At 50.4% G+C, this 19337-nt stretch overlaps 4 protein-coding genes across 5 annotated transcripts; 2 read left to right on the forward strand and 2 right to left on the reverse strand.

The window, feature by feature from the left end:
• Positions 1-276: 276 nt before the first annotated feature.
• Positions 277-3568, reverse strand: AAFC00_003858 (uncharacterized protein; the record flags this gene model as incomplete). Its single annotated transcript, XM_069343396.1, has 2 exons — positions 277-2549; positions 2611-3568. 2 exons carry the CDS (start codon positions 3566-3568, stop codon positions 277-279), a joined length of 3231 nt encoding a protein of 1076 aa, XP_069201221.1.
• A 2414-nt stretch (positions 3569-5982) lies between these two features.
• Positions 5983-7689, reverse strand: AAFC00_003859 (uncharacterized protein; the record flags this gene model as incomplete). The annotated part of the gene is made up of 5 exons (XM_069343397.1): positions 5983-6375; positions 6427-6649; positions 6705-7145; positions 7248-7611; positions 7668-7689. The coding sequence occupies 5 exons, from the start codon at positions 7687-7689 to the stop codon at positions 5983-5985; spliced, it is 1443 nt and encodes a 480-aa protein (XP_069201222.1).
• Positions 7690-9002: 1313 nt separating this feature from the next.
• On the forward strand, positions 9003-9974 carry AAFC00_003860 (uncharacterized protein; the record flags this gene model as incomplete). The annotated part of the gene is made up of 3 exons (XM_069343398.1): positions 9003-9251; positions 9308-9874; positions 9933-9974. 3 exons carry the CDS (start codon positions 9003-9005, stop codon positions 9972-9974), a joined length of 858 nt encoding a protein of 285 aa, XP_069201223.1.
• An 856-nt stretch (positions 9975-10830) lies between these two features.
• On the forward strand, positions 10831-12381 carry AAFC00_003861 (uncharacterized protein; the record flags this gene model as incomplete). Of its 2 annotated transcripts, none has more annotated exons than XM_069343399.1 (1): positions 10831-12381. In XM_069343399.1, the coding sequence occupies one exon, from the start codon at positions 10831-10833 to the stop codon at positions 12379-12381; it is 1551 nt and encodes a 516-aa protein (XP_069201224.1). The 2 variants fall into 2 exon arrangements, with proteins under 2 accessions (XP_069201224.1, XP_069201225.1); XM_069343400.1 differs by having other exon boundaries at positions 11050-12381.
• Between the last annotated feature and the right edge of the window lie 6956 nt (positions 12382-19337).

The raw sequence follows: 19337 nt of genomic DNA on the forward strand, positions 1-19337 counted from the left end.
ATGGAGGGTATCAAGAGTATTAGAAAAAAACAGCAGCGCATTCACGCTATTAGCAAAGTCCCATGAACAATTCCAATACATCACAACAATGACGATGTTGACCGCCAGGACGTGCTCCATCGAGGCATGTGTTTGTTGATCCAGCAGACACGTCAATACCACCGCAGGTACCCGGCAATTAAGTTTCCAGATAGCTTGCGATTCGATCAAGACACATTGCTTCCCTCGCCGCCTGCGCACGTCTTCGTATTTCTCATGTCCATGAACTCGAACGGCTTAAGCTACCTGCTCAGCCGCCCCGATCATGGCATCACGTTCTTTTTCGAGTCTATCCATGATGGCATCTCTCTTGACGCGCAAGCTTCCAGTGCCATTTCTGGTGACGTGACCTTCGTCAACCTTTTCTTGAATCATTTCGTCCAATAGTCTGGTCATCTCGTCGACTGTCCTCCTCTTCTTCTTCGGGTCTTTGCCATCTGCGTTGAGTGAATTGCCAGATATAGATTGATGGATCGATCGACCCTCATCACTGAGCACAGCAACAGGGGAGAGTGGTAGCCGGGAAAAGTTCTGCACGCTCGAGCCATTCGACGGTTGAGAACCATGATACCCACGTGGACATCCACTCTTGGAACTCGTGGAACGCGTCGGGCTTTGGCTACCAGGTTTGGCTTGTCCATTACCATTGGTGGTGACGGCGCCCCCAAAGCTCCCTCCACGTCTATATGCAGGATGGTCTCCACCGAAAGTGCTGTCCAGGACGTCCCGCTTCCTAGCCGCGCTGCGCAAGGCAGTCACCATGCGGATTTGATCGTCGAGCTTCGCCCTAAGATCTTCATTCTCCCGATCTTTCTCCTTGATGATTGCTTCGACATCGCGCTCGCTTAGGGCCACACCAGACTCATGCTGAGGTGATAGTGCTGCGCTAGGTCGACTATGACTGCTGCGCCTTGCTTGGATCAGTCGTTTCTCCAATGTAGCGATGTATCGATTCTTGTCGGACAAATCAGCCTGCAGCGCTCTGATCCTTCTGTCTTTCGAGGCTCTCCCGGAAGTAGACTCGGACGAGTCAGGCTCGATATCTTCTCCATCCGACGCCGACGCGAGCTCTATCTGCGACACTGCAGCTGACGGCATCATGCCAAGAGTTGCAGATCCGGCAGAGACTGACAGGGTATGCTGCGACACCGAGGATGCGGCGCTTTGACGGCGACTGTTGGCCAAGTCCACAGCACTCGACAGGCTGACTCTGTTCGACTGAGGGGCGACTGTACTTGCGCTTGAAAATCGACCGGAGTTGACGCCTATGGACTTGGACGAGAGAATGAGACGGTTGAGATGTGATATGCGCTCCTTGAGTGCAGTGCGCGCCAGTTGCATCTCGAGCATCTGTTCTTCGTGGCGCAATTCGCTTTCGCGCTGCCTCTCCCTCCAGCGCTCTTCTTCTTCCTCAAGACGATCTGGATCAGGCTCAGGATCAGGCTCTTCTTTCACTTTGCTCTGCTCCTCAAGCTGTTGGCGTAGTTCGGCAATCTCTAATCGGTATCTGTCTAGAAGAGCGCGGCTTCCAGCGTCCACACCCGAGCCAGGATCTGTAACATTGCGTTTCGCATGGCTGACGATGTTGTTCTTGGCTCTGCTTGCGAATTTCAAGGTGTTGAGGGTCTCGTTGGTGTGCGTAGCCGCAGCAGCAGCACTGGCAGCAGCAGAAGAGAGTTGAATGGTACACAGGATAGACACGAGCGAGCCACCAGACAGGGCAGGCTGTAACAATCTTGTGAGCTTGCTGTCGCGGTAGGGCAAATGCTTTTGCCCCTTTTCGGCCGGTTTATCGCCCTCCTCATCGACTGAAAGTCGCGCAATAACTGTTCCAAGCGTGAGCAGAGATTTGTTGATGTGCGAGCCTTCAGTGCGTCGTTCCCTGTTATCAGCTGCCTTTTCCGAGCCAGCAAGATCGATCAGAGACAATGTGGACACCAGGACTCCACCTGGTGCGACGACGTCATGCCTGTGGCTGGTAGGGGTATTGGGCGATGTTCGCTCACGCGATTCCACAACAATTTGCACAACTGCGTGTGAGCGAGAAGAGCGTGCATTGAACTGAGTGCCAGCGACCTTCCTTGCCTGATCTCCCTTTGCGATCACGCGCAGAAGCTGGTTGGGACTTTGCACGATCTCTTCCTTGAGCGGCGTTGCGTAGACACCTCTTCGGCTATCCTCTCTCAACTTGATCTCTTCTTGCTGTTGTCCGTTGGACGAACTCAGGCTCAGCAGATCAAACAGCTTCTCGTTGTAGATTTCCAGATAGCTGACTCGTAGGAGAAATTCGCGGTTTGGGTTTTCGCGGATGTAAGAGAAGATATCGGTAATTGCCAGTGGGATAACTCCAGGAGAATTAGCGGTTCCTTGCATGGAAAATGTCTTTCCAGTTCCTGTCATTCCATATGCAAAGACTGTTCCGTTGTATCCTTCCATCACTCTTCGAACCAGGCGTTTTGCGGCGGAGTCGTATACACGTGCGTTATTATCATAGGCGGAAAAAACATTATCTGTGCGACAGGTTCATATTAGTAATATGACGGCCAAAGCATCGAGGAATTGAAGACCAACCGTAAACATATTCACCCCCTTCTCGTCCCTTGAAGCTCACAAGCGAACGTCTGCCATCCACCATCCACTCTCCCTGCTGGGCATCGACCGTTCCACCTCCTGCGTCGGGCCTTACTCGCACACTGACGATGACGTTGCCCTTGCTTTCCTTCGACATGATGCTGTCTCTATGCGAGGCGACACTTTTGCGAGGGGAAACAGCCGCCGAGTTCTCGTCTTCTAGATCTGTCAACACAGACCCTTCCACACTTGTTGAATCACGCTGAGATGATTGTCGACTCCACGCCGGGGATGGTAAGCCTAAAAGGCTATCTGTACCCCTTGCACCCGAAATCGACCTTGCATCGCCGGAGAAGGCGCTGTTGAGCAAAGAAGGCGATCGCAGAGAAGACGCAGAGCTCTTGTGTTTCAGCCCAAACGTTGACGGTTTTGCTTTAGGAACTCGAATACTGTTGCTGCGCGAGGCCAGACCAGGTCGAGGCGGGTCCTGGGCAGGAGCGAGAGCCTCCAAAGACACGCTGGCAGACAATGGGCTTGGTGGATAGCTGGGCAAGCGGGATTGACGAATGGGCGGCTGAGGGAAAGCCTCGATGCTGACAGTCTTCCTCAAAGTCTTTTGCGACGTAGGTATTGCCGAGGACGAAAGGGATTGGATTGTGTTCACGGTAGGGACCGAAGGTGATGAGAGAGTCTTTGCGCTTCTCGGCGTGGGAATGGCTGACATTGTGACGGAGCGCGTTGTCTTGACAGGCGAAGCAGTCACGGAGCGACGGGCCGTGGGTGTAGCGATGGCAGAAAGGGAAGGTAGGCCTGATGACTCCCTCCTGGGCGCACTTCTTTCAGGCGACTCTAATAGTTGCGACCTCCTTGTTTTGCCCATTGGCAGTGGAGGCAGAGGGATAGATGGGGGCGCGTTCGGAGGTGGATGTGATCTTTGTTGATATGACGAAGATGTCATGGTTGTGGTGGGTGACATGATCAAGCCATAGAACGACCACCACAGACGACGACGACGATAATTCGGACGATTAAGATGTGACAGAGTGCGGATAAAGTGGATAAGGGAGTGTATCTGCCCCCGTACCTGCGTCTGCACGTTCACGCAAGGTGGCTCGGGGGATCCCTGCACTCTTTGTTCTCTTTATCCAACGGGCCCGTTAAAGGCGTTGTACAAGTAGAAGCCCAATATTGGATAAAGGATGATGAAAGTGGGCAATTAGCTGGCCAGCCTCCTCTGAAACACCCTCTATGGTCGGTACCACGTGGGGGTGGCGAGCAAAAGTCTGACCGAAATCTGCTGTGTTGTTGTGTCCAGAGTGTCGACAGCAACGACAGGAAGGAAGAGTGGCAGCAGCGCGCCGACCATATGTTGTAATCAACGACAACAACACTAGCCCGGCCGACCCTCTCTTTAGCTGTCGATCTCTGCTCTGCATATGACAAATTTGATCAAGTCGCTCTTGTCTGTTACATGGCGAGAAATTACCTTTACACTTTAGGTCAAGGAAAGGAACCAAGCAAAGCGACAGAAAGCACAAAGTGCGTTTAGGTAAATGTATAAGGTGTGGGCTTTGTTGACCACATGCAGCAGCGCACTCGGGACTCCAATATGTGGCCCCCAGGCACGACCCGCCTACCGCACCTTACCGCAGCCACCAGGGTCAATCCCTCTGCCGAGTGTGGTATTTGATCTGCTGTGCCCTTTCTGCTTGCCCTCGATCGTCCGTGGGACCAAGAGGCCGCGCTTGTTGACGATAGGCATCATACTTGAAGTCAATCATTCGTCCGGAGAACCGCGCAAACTGTTATATACAAGCGATACGTAAAAGAATACACAGTTGTGAGATATCAGCAAAGTTCTTCTCTCCTTACCTGCCGCTCTGGCACGGACACATCAGGTTCGGCGGCACTCATCTTTATCCGCATGAGCGGCTTCGAACACGCTGCGAGGTCCCTTCATCTTGTTACCTGTGTATAATCTATCGGCCAATAATGACTGCGAGATCGAGTCCCCCACTCTGGGAAGTGATCCATGCTCAGTGTGATAAGTGTGATAGTGATTGAAATGGCAGGGTATTGCATAGTGCCAATGCTTCGCATCAGGCCAGGCACTCACAATTGGCCGTGCTGCTGTCAATCTAAGAGTTACGGCACTAAGCTGAATTGCCGTTCTCTGTACATACAGCGCTACGCCCTCCCGAACCTTCTTCCATCTTGACATTGGCTTTCCCAAACTTTTGCATCTTCAACAGCTGTCATACTGTGTGAGTCTCACTCAAGATCTGGAGAAACCCTACCTAATTGTGGACCATTATGGACAATGCCATGCCCAATATTTTATACTTTAGATCTAGCATCGTACTTCCACATCTCGCAACCATGGGGACGACTGCCTCGACACGAATACGCCTCGATCCTTCTGGAGATGCTGTGATGGCGAAAGCAGCTGTCTGTGACCCAATGAAGCAAGAAACTGAGTGGCTCCGACGCGCGACCAGAACTCAATTGCGTGCCACGAAAACTGACAGTGCGGGGAGACGGCAAAAAGCAGTCCCTTATGGACATTTCGGACAGCTATCGCAAGTGCACGATATAATAATCTCTTAGTACGGCCCACATCTGACAGCAATCAATGGTCTCTGTCAGAACGACGCTACCACTGTATTTAAAGCAATCATGGCTCTCGGCTCCTAACACTACAGTTGGCATCGACCCGTATGCTCGGTTTTCTATATGAATCTTGCCGATCGTGATTTTAAAAAGCCTTTCAGAATTAGGGACAGGTTCCGCGACAATGGTCCTTGAGGCCCAAGTATGTTGCAGTGGTCGTGTTTATAAGCAGCTGTACTTGCATTGGACCCCTTGCCCGGGGACTCTCCTACCTTGTGATTGTACTTGTATGAGCAGTGACCGCTTGTCAAACGAACGTCGCGTCGATTTCTGCGCGCAAGTGCAATTGTCAGATAAGCAGGAAATCAACCAGACTTACAGGGTGGCCACCCCACGTGTTCTCGGCACCCTGCTTGATATCCGATCAGCGTGTGTGCGTAAGCAGCTTTTGCGTTCCTGCGCAAGTTCAATGCGCAAAAGTAAATTAATTTTCCGATTCCCCTCACTGGCTAGATGCGCGGACGATAATGGCATTTATCCTGACGATAAGAGTCTAGAATTACTCGCTGTTAGGCAACACGAATCATACATCGGATGAACGTGATATGTGACATAGCGTACTGCTGTAGAGCTGTAGACCTCGTCTTACGCCAAAATGGAGATCAGGACGACCATGATCTCTCACATCTCCATGTCAAAGTAGGCTACTTTTTTCTTCTCAACTGTGGTATCATTTTCTTTCTTCTTCCGCCGCGGCAAAACCTAGTGCACTCCGTTCGTCTTTCCGTTCGTGAGGCCGTTGGTGTGACCCTGTCCTCCGTCAACACCCTCTGGACCGGAAGCGAACTTCTCAGCCTTGTCCTTGGGTGCAGTCTTCCCGTCGACTTGGGTGCCGTCGGCAACATCGTCATTGATGACCGACTTGCTGGCCTTGTTCTTCGTCACCTTGCCCTCGACAGGCTTGGCGTTGACGGTATATCCCGTGTCGCTTGAGTCGACACAGGCGTCCAGGCCAGCTCCCTCGCGGGGGTAAGACTTCATGATCTCTTTGTGCTTGCGGAGAGCCTGGGCCATCTCCTCCTGCGAAACATCGTTCAGGAAGACGCAGCTTCCAATAGGGCTAGGAACAGCAGCACGGAGCTTACCATCACGGGTCTGCATACAATCAGTACATGGCGTCCTATGCTCGCCTGACAAGGTACTCACCTTCAGAATAGCCTTAGTGCCCTGGTCAAGGATCTCCTCGTCGAATTGAGGGTGATCCATGGAGAGACCGACGCGAGAGAAGAGGTTCAGAAGTCTCTTGTGCTCATCGTCGCTCAAAATACCTCTCATGTTTGCCAAGGTGGCGGAGTAAGCCATATCGATGGAAATGGCATGACCATGACGAAGAGGTGGGTCGGGGATCAGCTCGTGAAGGGGAGACCAGCTGTGGAAACGTTAGCTCCTGCAAGCTCATATATTCCATCAGTCACAAAACTCACGTGTGGCCGTATGCAATGACTCTGTCGAGGCCAATCTCGTGGAGGTTGGGAGACTCGAGCTTCAACATCTCAAAGATACCAGCTCTGTTGATCTTATCGGCAGCATCAGTGACCTCCTGAGGGGCACCCTCGGTGCGTCCGAATCCAGTCGAGATCAATTGCTCGCCATACTTGTCAAGAAGGTTGAAGGTGGGCAAATGGGCACAAGTAGAGATCTTGATGAGCTCTGCAAATCCGTTGCGGATCTGGCCCTCGGGAAGCGAGCGAAGGAAGCGGAAATCAAGGAAGGTCTTCATGGGTGCGTGGTAGGCACCGAGACGGTTCTTGTAGTTGCCATAGTTGACGGCAACCTTGATGGACACGGAAGCATCGATCAGACCAATGACTGTGGTCGGGATTCTGATGTAATTGGTGTTGCGGCGGTACGCAGCACAGGCGAATCTGCGAAACTGTTAGTCCAGCTCATGAAACAATGGTCTCGACCGCTTATGGGTATCTGGGCCAGAGTGCCTTGATGCTATCGTTGGCGATGATTCTCATTACCCGGCGACGTCAGTGACTAAACCACCGCCAACAACCAAAACGGGCTCCTTTCGGAAAATGCCAAACTTGTTCATGGAGTCGACGATGCTTAGCAGAGTGTCCATTGATTTGGCCTTCTCGCCGATCATGGTCTTGTGAATCTGGAGCTCAAGGTTGTAGTGGTCGAAGTATTCTTGCATCTCCTCTCCGTAGAGGTCGAAGATGTTAGCATCCATCACAGCGAGAGCTCTGCCCCAACGAGAGTAGCAGTCAGCAAGCTGGCTGTTCTCCTTGTCAAAAATGCCGTAGCCTTGGTCGAGGATGGAGAACGAATAATCGATCACCTCAACACCTCTGACATTAAAACCATCCTTGGTTTGCTCGACTATACTGACGTTAGCACATTGCTGAGCTCATAAGAAATGTGGCAAGGCTGCGTACCTGTTGCTTGAAGGTCAGACATGATTGCTACTGGATTACACGCGGATGAGATGCGTGATTGGAGATGTGTGTTGAATGGACGTCAACAATGTTGAAAAGATGAGGCTGAAATTGTTGAAGAGCTTTGGTCTGAGAAGAGAAGAAGAGGAAGAGAAGGAGCTCATAAAAATACCTTACCAACGGCAAGTGAGCTCTGAGTGCGGGATCACGATTTTGTTTGACTTTCTACTTACCTCCGGTGATCACCTCATTCAAGTGAGAAAACATGGTTACGTGGATTCTTCCAATACGTCAACACACATCCATAAAATCACGCCAACCTCCATCCAGGCACTCACTGACGGTACCTGTCAAAGCTCAAGCTCTCAATTACAATATGTCCCTGAGGGGAAAAACCTGAATCATCAATTGACTCTGAACTACTGTTCCCCGATCTAACGGTTTTTCAAGCGAAGACATCGCTGCAGCCGAGGGTACGAGTAATACAGCTCACATCAAGTAATGAAAGACATTGGCGGAGGCCAGGCGCGCAGTCAAAGGACCTGCAGTAGCGGATGTGCTCTGCCTGGTGTGTGTGAAATCGTGATACGTCAAGATCGGATCTTCTGTGGGGTAGACTTAGCGCCCGCATGAGCTGAGATAAGGTGCAAGATCAAGATCCAAGCTCCCGCATGACAAAAGCTCCGAAAATTTAAGCAAAACTCGAGTACGCAGATTTATATAGCCAACTCGTCAAGCGATAGCAGTAGCATGGTGTTTCAGTGGCTCCTTCGAGCTCGTTATGTGAATGGAAGCGTTCTGATATATTAAAAGACGTTCCCTTTCTTTTTCACGTTCGCCCTGCATTTCGTGCTCGAGGTTGAGGTATCGGCGACAGCTCCGCAGCGATCACTAGCTCAAAGGAGCTTAGTGTTCAGGAGGGGTAGATTCTTAAGTGTGGGGCAACAGGCCTTAGACTGCACTTTCGTTGACAGATTCGTGTTGGAAGCACTGACTGGTACATGCATTGATGACGAGTAGATGATCAGTACACCAACCTTCGATGATGTTAGCTTTGAACTCGGCACCTGCGTGAATGACGGGCGATCTGAGGCTAGGCAGGATTATGGGTGTACTTTACCTAAAGTAAGCTCGCGAAGGTAAGGTATGCATTGTCCAAGCAAATGTTGATGTCGCCGATCAATACCGTATCCACAAACACGTGGGGCATCAGTTTATGTGCCTGACTTTGAGCTCACAAGAGCTTGCCAGCTTACCTTAGCTTCAAGTTTGCAAGTGTCAACAGCATCCAAGCTACAATACACCATCTCTACAAACTGTGTCATCTATACCATCATGCCTGATTTTGAACAAAGCAAAGCTTACACGAAGAAGGAGGAGGTGTTCTTCGACGATGGCCGCGAAATCGAGATACTTCACTTCATCTACGATAAGCCGGATATCGAGGAAATCCGAGGCTCTCCGTCTCGTGTGCTGGCTGCCATTGACGAGTTTGCTCGAACTAAGAAGTATCTCATGAATGTCGGCGAACACAAGGGTCACATCGTGACAGATCTAATCGCAGAGGTCAAGCCGCAGACGATGGTAATAATTCACGAACCTGTACGTCTTATGTGAATCTTTTACTGACCAATGGACAGGTGGAGCTGGGTGGCTACGTTGGTTACTCCTGTATTCTCTTCGCAGATGCAGTACGCAAGGCGGGTGGAAAACGCTACTTCAGTCTGGAGAGGGACCCGGTATTTGGCGCGGTGATCTCTTCCTTAGTCGACCTTGCTGGTCTTTCAGATGTTGTCAAAGTCATCGTAGGCTCGAGTGATGCTTCCATCAAAAGACTACATGCGAGTGGTACTTTGATAAACATTGACATGATGTTCCTTGACCACTACAAGCCCGCATACAAGACTGACCTCAAGCTCTGCGAGGAGCTAAGGTTGATCACTCCAGGCTCCGTACTGGCAGCAGATAATGTCATCACACCAGGAAATCCACCTTACCTCGAGTATGTCCGATCGAGCGTGGCCGAGAAACGCAAGATAGCAGATGGTGGCTCGTCAGAGACAGCTCCTGATGGTCGCTTTGAAGATCGTACTGCAAAGCAGTATGCAACTCGCCGGGGCGAAGAGAAGTTGGGTGAGACCAAGGGCAATCCCAATCTGCAGTACGAGAGTAAGCTCGTGAACAGCTGGGAGCCTGAAGGCATTCCGGTAAGCTCTCCCTGCCTCCTCCACAATAGCGATAATGCATATACTGACGCTCAATTAGGATGGTGTCGAGATCACGCGCTGCGTTGGAGAAGAGGTGTGAAGGACTATGGCGGTCGCATGGTTAGAGCACAACAAAATACTGGTGGCCAATGATTATGGGCACTTCTGGAGATGGGCACCGAAGATGTGACACGATTGAGATATCCCCGTACCTTATCTAGCGCTGGCTTGCTCCTGCACATCCACAAGCAAATCTCTCTCACATCAAAATGATACCCATACCCACAATCGGCATGCAACAACATGTATTAATTACTGCACTCATAACAGGCATTCTGTGCACTCGAATTGCTGCGCTCCCGCCGTTCACCATTATACTTCATCAACAAATCAACAGTTCAGCACGGCCCATGATCTGGAAAAATCTCAGCCGCACTGTGTTGAGACAAACCAGGTCCCCACATAGTCTCGAAGTTTAAAGTCTCCTGTTCGCACCATGTCTGCGAACTGATGCGGGCGACTTCTCCAAATCGATATTCAATGGTGATGCATGTATATACAAGCGACGATCTACCGACAAGCCCAATGGAAATGTGTTCAGATATCTAAAGGGACATTACACTCGCTGATGAGTACCGTAGGTATTTGCAACTGATGAAGTGAAGTGTGGCTGAGGATGCATTCAGTGAACCAGACCTCACTGTGGATCCAAAGGAGAAAGTTGATCCAATCACTACTCCATGACGTTCTACATAACCGTTCAGGCACACGATCTGGGGTAGATCTGCGTATCGACTAGGACAAGCTTACCATGCTGACCTGATGGTCTGCATATGCGTGTCATACCTCACTCTCCCCTTCTTCAGTCCTGCTCACGTCCAGGTGCTGTCGCGCTCTATTCGGTACTACCAGGAAGAAGGCCTTTTTAACCAGATCGGTTGCTTGCACTGAAGGAAATGCTCTCAGGTGAATCATCTCGGCTGTCACATGCCCTGCAAAACATCCAGCTCATAATCTTGAGCTTGTTTTTTCTTCCTCTTGATACCTTTATCCTTTTCTTCAGCTATGCAGTTCGCGTAGTTGCTTCGCTTCCTGCCACGAACCATCGTGCTCGCGTGAGATCTCGGTATTCAGGAGCTTTCCAGCCTCGCAATGTCCTGATTACAGGAGTGAGCATGACCAAAGGTCTTGCTCTCGCCCGACTCTTTTACATTGCAGGACATAATGTCATAGGAGCCGATTTTGAGCCCTATCTCATGCCGATTCCTCTGGTGTGCGGCCATGTGTCGCGTTCGATCAGCAAGTTTCACCGTCTCGCTAAACCCGATGGCACGACAGAGGGATCAAGCAAGTACGCGCAGAGCATCCTGGACATCATCAAACAAGAAAAGGTTGATCTCTGGGTGAGCTGTTCTGGTGTTGCCAGCGCAGTCGAGGATGGCCAAGCCAAGGAGATCATTGAGCAATTGACACCATGTCGCTGTGTGCAGTACGATGTGCCAACAACCAAACTTCTACACGAAAAGCACTCATTCATCGACCATGTGCAATCCATCGGACTGACAGTACCGGATACACATACGGTGACCTCTCGAGCAGCGGCCCTCAAGCTTCTTGACGATGCTCAGAACACGGATAGGAAATACATCATGAAATTCATAGGCACTGATGATTCTGTCCGTGGGGACATGACACTCCTGCCATTTGCAACATCTACTCAGACCAAGGCACATGTCTCGAAATTACGCATATCCGAAGAGAGGCCATGGATCCTGCAACAGTACATAGACGGGCCCGAGTTCTGTACTCACGCCCTCGTTGTCAGAGGTCAAGTCAAAGCATTCGTCGCGTGTCCCTCGGCCGAATTGCTCATGCATTACACCGCTCTCTCCACTGATTCGTCCTTGAGCCGAAGTATGCTGCGCTTCACTCAAGAAGTGGCAGCGAGTGATCCCGACAAATTCACCGGCCACCTCTCCTTTGACTTCTTGGTCGACAGCAAAGAGAAGGAAGCGGCGGACCGAGACCCGAATAGAATCGTGACCCTGTATCCAATCGAATGCAACCCCCGTGCCCACACCGCTGTCTGTCTCTTCAACGACACCCCTGCCATGATCGACGGCTACATGTCTATGCTCGAGCCACCGACCGAAGACGAAAAACACAAAGAGAAGGGTACAAACGGCAACGCCACGGTCCAGCCAGTCTATCCGCAGTCGCCGGACAAGTACTACTGGGTCGGACATGATCTGGTTGAACTTGTCATTCTGCCACTTCGCTCGCTATTCTCCAGGGAAGGCATGAGTCTCGGTGAAGTTCTCGACAGTTTGTCAATCTTCCTTGGACATTTGGTCTTCTGGCGGGACGGATCGTACGAGCTTTGGGATCCTTTGCCTGCTTGGTGGTTGTATCATGTCTATTGGCCTTATCAGTTCTTGTGCGCACTTCTCGCCGGCAAAAAGTGGAGCAGAATAAACGTCAGCACGACAAAGATGTTCGGCTGCTGATGGAGGTTCTGCAAGCTCCTGGTCATTCGAAGTGTGGCTAAGGCTATAACTTCAAGTGAGGACATCGTCCAGGCACAGGTCACAGTTTATGAATGCTCACAGAGCCTCCAATTAGCAATTTTAGTCAGATGCATACAAGTTGACTTTATGCATTGGAGCTATGATGGTTTGGCCTGGGCACTTCTCCTTCCATGGCAGTGCTATGAGGCCGGTCTGCAAGTATTCCGTGTTCAATCATGCTTTGTCCACCCACCCGAAAGCCGCTGCAGAAGTTTTCTTCCATAACCCCCAACCTCGTGTCTTTAGTCCTTGACCTTCTATGGCCTTGATGTAAATGTCACCCTGTCGACAAATTCCTGTATAGTTTCAGACGAGAGATGTGCAGGATGATCCTGATCAAGCCGGCGGTCTGAGGTGACTTCCAAACCCGCATGTCGCTGATAGAGCATACCAGCAAGTGCACCTGAGCGTATAATCGTTCATGTCTTACGACTCTCTTCACGGATCATCTCTACAACCGCATTCCCGATCCTCACCTCCGTCACCAAACATAATAGCATTCCCACACGTCCGACAGCTTATCGTAGGATTGCACTCACAACCACCCATGTCATCTATGCTGATCCCACACCCTCCGCAAGTGTCTACTCTACTCGCATCTGGCCTGGGCCTAGTATCCTGATGTGGCACCAGACGGTTGTATGTCATTCCGGCCTCTGATGGTATATCCAGATGTGCATAGCCTGCTGCGCGGAGACTGGTTTGGGCCACCGCCTGTTGCATGGTTTCTGAGGGCAGGTTACTCGCTGCAATCTCGAGACTGCGTAGCATATCTTGGCTGGACCCTATTGGTATTTGGAGATCTTGAGGTTGGCGTGCAGGTGCAGGCGCAGGCGCGAGTGATCGAGATCTTGCTTGCATTCGAGATGTAAGGATACGGCCAAGAACGGCGGCTGGGTCTGAAATGAGCGCTGTGCCTCTAGTGGCAGCCTGCCTCTCCGTTGCCCGGTGTCTCAACGACATGCTCCTGCGTGACCGACGAGCAGCCGTCGCAATGAGTAGCTCATCTTCAATAGTTGGTCGGCGGGCTACTTCTCGATTGCCAGATACGGTTGTTCGGTGGAAAGAAATGAAAATACTGGGCGATCTGACTGGCTCAGGCCTCACATCTGCTGCCACAGACGATAAACTATTCTCAATGATTTGCGGTAGTCTTTCCTCTGTTCCTACCATCGCACTTGCCTCTCGTGTAGAGTTTGCATCTGACGATCTTGTGGCATGAGATCTATCGGTCGCCGTGTGTTGCGTCAAGGCTTCTCTCAGAGTCGCTGATCTTGTCTGCATTCTTCTTGGCGTATGGTCAAGCGTTGCTGGTTCGTCTATCTCCTCGTCAGTGATACGAGGATAGATGGGCCATGGTCGTGTCGGTGTCTCTGATTGCGCTGGTCCAAGGGCCGCTGGAGATGGTGACGAGGAAACGTCAAGTCTGCTATCTCGTCGCAGTCCCGGATCAACGGACCCAGGCAATTGATATTTCAGTAACGTTGCTAATGACGGAAGGTTTTCTCTTGTAGCCGATTCGACTGCATCCGGACTTTCTTCAAGAGGGGCCAGTACATTGCTCAGGTCATATTTGTTTGTCTCTGCTTGAGCCTGAGAGGGATAGTAAACCAGAGGATATACTATTGCTTCTTCCACAGTCGTCTCCTCGCCTTGACCGACAACGTCTGCAGTATTCGGCGACACTGTGACTGTCTCGTCTGTTGTATGGATCGGAGATGTGCTTGTCTGAGCGACAGATGCTCGGCTTTCCTGTGAGTGTGCTTGTGGTTCATCTCCGTGTGGCGAGATCGTCGAGGAATCACGTGGAGTTTCATTGATGTTTGCCTCTCCATCTAATGATATAAGACTTTCATCCAATGGTATTTCTGCATCATGTAGTTCGAGGTCCATTAACAATGAGCTATAGCTATGAATGGTCGATTTCTATGGTAGCATGAAGCGATGCAGATGCATTTACAATCTATGATTATAGCACACTGGTCTCTGCAGAAGGAGCGATCAACTCCATAACAAGTAGAAGGCACCACACTTCACCACTCGTAGTTGCTCAATGCTGTCCTTTCGCACGTTCAGTAGGTAGAAGGTGACATAATTTGCTGCTTGAAACATCATGTGCTGGCTTCATAGAAAGTGTGGCAACTTGAGCGAGGACTATACTCGCTTCTCTTTTCCTTAGTGGTAACAGTAGTGATTATACCATGAGTGTATCTCTCGTTTCAGGTGGTCTTAAGGAAACTCAACTTCCTGTGGTTATTGTCAAAATATTTGTTATTAGGATGTGATGGACGCTAACCCTGTCCATGCACTGCCAGATACATTTCATATGAGAGCTGATGAGTGGAACTTGGTGGCGCCAGAGAACAGCGTCGAATATTCGTATTCTGGTCTCATCCTCTGGCTCTTACAGTCACGCAGATTGTGGATGCCTGTGATGAATTAGTCTGCATCCTTGGTAAATTAATGTGTAGTCAAAATAGCGGTTAAACTTCGGGTGCTCGCGCCGGACTTGGCAAGCTTTTATTACTCGATGTTACCTAATTATTTACTTTGGCTCTTTGTAAGTCGATACACTTCAAGACATCTCTCATCATATACTTTGACGACAGCATGCTCTGATGGGAATGTTACGAAGGACCTGATAGGTTTATATGATCTGCATGGATCCAAGTAAGCTGTCCTTGGACTGGACATGGTCTATGTAAAATCGACTTCTCGAGGATCTTCGAGTATCAAGCTCTGGTCCCCACGACGCCATCATCGGATCAAATGAGCACCTGTCAGCCACAGAGCATGATATGAAGCTACACGAAGTATTCGAATGTCGGACTAGTGACCTCGTGGAATAACGCTGCGTCCCTCTCGATTACCCAAATAGCCATACAGCAACCCTATATGCCGACCGCCTCCGCCAACTCGGAAAGTGTTTCAATTTGCAACGTTGACCGAGAGGCGTGATACCCTGAATACAACTTGATTGGCCTGCCTTCCCCTCAATTAGGCTCATCCTTGCCATCTAGCTCTTTCTTATGCCTGAGTGCTAATTGTAGGACTGGATCTGAGACTGCCTGTTAGAGCAAGGCACCTTAGCAGATGTCCTTGTCATATTGATTGGTATACTTACATCATGAGCGGCAACATCATCAGCGTTGTTACTGAGCTCTCTCGTCACCTTGCGAGTGTCTCCGTCATGAAAGATTTCGTGCTGGATGGTAGGTACTACAGGAGATTCAGGTGTCTCTGGGGCAGTTGCATAGCTCGAACTATCAGCTGCGTCTTCATCACACATCTCGGAGTCGTCGACATTTTCGATCTCTTGAAGAGCAATTGCTAGATTGGTCTAGAGGATAATGACCTTGTCAAGAAATTACTTTTAAATACGGAAAGTACGTACACTTACGGCTGTGGTGGAGGCCTCACTAGGCGCCTCTTCAGTTGTTGTCTCTTCGAGACCCATCTCGTAGAGCTCTTCCTCATCGTTACGGACCTCAATATGTGATCTGTCTGGGCCCGCATCGGTAGGGTTGTTCACACTTACTGTAGTGTACGCCTTCACCTTAGCTACGACACCCCCCCTCCAAAAAGAGAAACATCAGTCACCCAGCCTTAGTCACACGTCTTATCAAAGAAAACTCACATAAGGTCCAATAACGCCCAATTCCTCCTCATCAGAGCTAGAGCCCCCTTCCTCCAAGGGCTTGACACCCCACTGCATATGCGCCGAACGAGGATCAGGAGGATCGTACTTCCCACCAGACCCAAGCCAAAGATCGCGGTTCTGGATCAGCCTGGGTCCCAGGTGCTGAGGCACGACGCCTTTGCGTACCTTACGTGGACAAGTGTCGGAGGCGGAGGTGTCGAGACTGCATATGTTCATTGGGCGGCTGCAGCCCATGCAGAGTGGCGAGCTCATATTCGTCATAATAAAACCTGCGAGAGGCGGATTCGTGGAACGTGAAGTAATGAGCAGGACGAGGTAGGTGTAGTAATCTCCTTTGTCCTCACGGGTCTGCAACGGAAAACACCTGGTTGATGCAAACGAGAAGCACATATATCATAACAAACAATAGATCAAGTGAACAGACGGACGTGTCCACTAGTGCCCTCTTCTCTTGATTACCTCACTTCGGAGCAGAACGTGCTCAAACGAGCATCAGAACCTCTTTGTTAACTCTCTTCGCTTCCCACAACCACCTACACATACATTTCCCTTCTACTGCGTCTTCAATCCTAAACAGTGCATGTGTTACCTAGCATCGTCCCACTCGGTAGCAAAGATGTCCATGTTACCCTCACTAGTAGGGCGATTTCACTTACAAGAACATTGACCGCAGCCTAAGGACGAGGGCATACATTGCTTGCAGGAACACTGCGTTCTTTGTATAGAGGTATATATGTCTGGTCTACCTGTCTACGTAGCTATCTCAGCCGTCTATCACCACAACTCGAACCTAAGTGTAGAGGTTACCAGCACGGAAGCTCTCGACCATCCTTTTTTGACCTAGAACATGAACAATAAAAGACAGAGTAGGCTTTTCCTTGTAAGCCCGCCACGAAATGTGAATTGTGTATGCAAGGTATACCACCCATATGTGATTGTGTATAAGATCCCCTAACGCATCTGTTGCGCGATACAGAGTCGAGGCTGGTGTTAATTTTACAGTACTGAGCTTATCCAATAAGTCGCATGTATAGGTGGATAGATCCACAATCTCGGTCTGCTTCTAACCTAACCGAACGAGTCTGAGCGTGCAAATTCAGTATTTCCGCTCTCCTAGAAAACACCTGAAAGAGTCTATATTCGCCAAAGAAGGAAATAAATCAACGGAAAGAAAAGGAAGATAGAGAAATGCGTCTTCCCATTTACCATCCCGATTCACCGTCCGACGAGCCCCCACCGCCTATCATAGCCTCGGCATAAGACAGTGCGACTCTGTCCCTTCCATCACCCCTCTTGAACTTCTGGCACGCCAGCTTCAAGAGAGCCGCGTACTGGCTCTGACTGATGATTTCTTCTTCTTCCTCATTGAGGTTCAACAAGTAGTGGGCTGGGTCTCGCTCGCGGAGGATCGTGTAATAGGCGTGCACCATGTCGTTGGCAGAGATGTTTCTGGAAGACCGCAAAGGCTCGGGATCGGGTGAGGATCGTTGTGAGGCGTATGTCGAAGGGGTCGTCGCTGGGTTGGAGAGAGATGAGAGACGGGGAGATGGTGCTGCCATTCGTGTCGAGGTGCCGCTGAGCGTGCGTTTGGGGATGCTGATGTTAGTTGGCTGGTTTGGTCTGGCGATTGACGAGGCAGCTGATGAGGGCGCCGAGGAAGGGATAAGGGGAGTCTTCAATCTTGACGGCGTCATGGGGGTTGTAGGCGTATTGGCCTGAGCGGCGGCATTGGCTGTGGCGGCTGCGGCTGCATTCGCATTTGCTGTGATGGTGGCTTTGTGACTTCTCCGTCTGAGGGTCTTGGAAGGTGTCTTGGGTGTTTGCAAACCACCCCCTCTCGCAATCATGGCAGCACCTTCTTTGGCGTCAATAGATCTATTGGGTCGCACATGTGGCGATGGATGTTCTTTATTGGTAGGAGCATCCGGTATATTCAATGTTGGCGTGGAGGACGACTTCTTGAGCAATGCTAGAGTCGCCTGCATCGCTTTCCTCGTCCTTTCCACACTTGCTGGGGTGGCCTGTGGGGGGCTCTCGGGAACTTGCATCACGTTGAAATCGTCCATCTCATTCTCTAACACCACCGGTAAAGCCTTGCGCATTTGACGTGCTTGCACAGACTCAGGTGGTCGCCATGATCGTCGTTGGTGATGATGGCCAATTCCAGGAGCGCTGACTGTTCTCTTGATACGCTGAGGAGCGGGAGCTGCACCGCTGGCAGCCACTGATGTCTGCATCTTGACCTAACTTCTTTGTACCCGACGTCTCTTGGTTCCGGTGGTTGAATTGGAAGTTCCTGAAAGTAAAAGCGACAAGGCAGACTACCTTACGACACACGCAATAAATGTCTCAAGCATGTGATATGTGCAAGTGATCTCTCGACACACCTAATCATAGACACCTATCACAGTGGGCGAGGGGCACGAATCCCGATAACACCAGCGATGGAGCCGACGACGCGGCGTTGATGAGGGACAAGCACACACATGATGAAGCGGAGAGGAGCGAGACGATCTTACGCGAAGAAGGACGTGATTGTTTCTGGAAGACCCGAAAACAAGCATTAAATTATGTCAATACGCAAGAAAAATGGACCAGGCCATTAATCAATCTTGGGTATTGTGGACGGACGCGGATGCGGGAGCCGATAAAGACAAGAAAAAGGCCGTGACATTTGCGATAAGAGCAAAGGGAACTAACTCACCGACTATTCGTGCCTCTTTGCGAAGTTCGGCTCAAATATGGTGCCCGATCATACAGTACACGAATTCAGGGCACCTCAGAAAGCGTACGGGTGCTGCCATGACGAGAGCGTAGATCTGAGTGATTAATGCAGGTACGGTAGCCATGGACACGTTGAGCTAGAAGAATCAAGAAAGTCGGGCAAGTGTGATAACACCTCGTACGATATATATACATATACGATGAGGCAAGGTAAGCAAGCATAAGGTAAGAACGGAAATAAACCGATGTGTGATGCGATTGCATGGACTAAGCCACATTCACAAAGCTGTGCCTTCCGTATAGAGTGCGATGAAAATCAGCCCTGCATCTATGGCTACGACGAGGACGACAACCATAAACACTACCCGAAGAGAAAGCCCGAACATACAGTACGGACCACTGCCAAGCATCTCAGCAATATGCTATGCACAAGTCATTCACTGCTTTCTCACAGCTAGAAAGAGTAGATAAATATACTGACATGTAGGCATGGTCTTCCGCATCTCACAAC

This window comes from Neodothiora populina, assembly GCF_041146345.1.
Source record: "Neodothiora populina strain CPC 39397 chromosome Unknown canker_contig_16, whole genome shotgun sequence".
Taxonomy (NCBI): domain Eukaryota; kingdom Fungi; phylum Ascomycota; class Dothideomycetes; order Dothideales; family Dothioraceae; genus Neodothiora; species Neodothiora populina.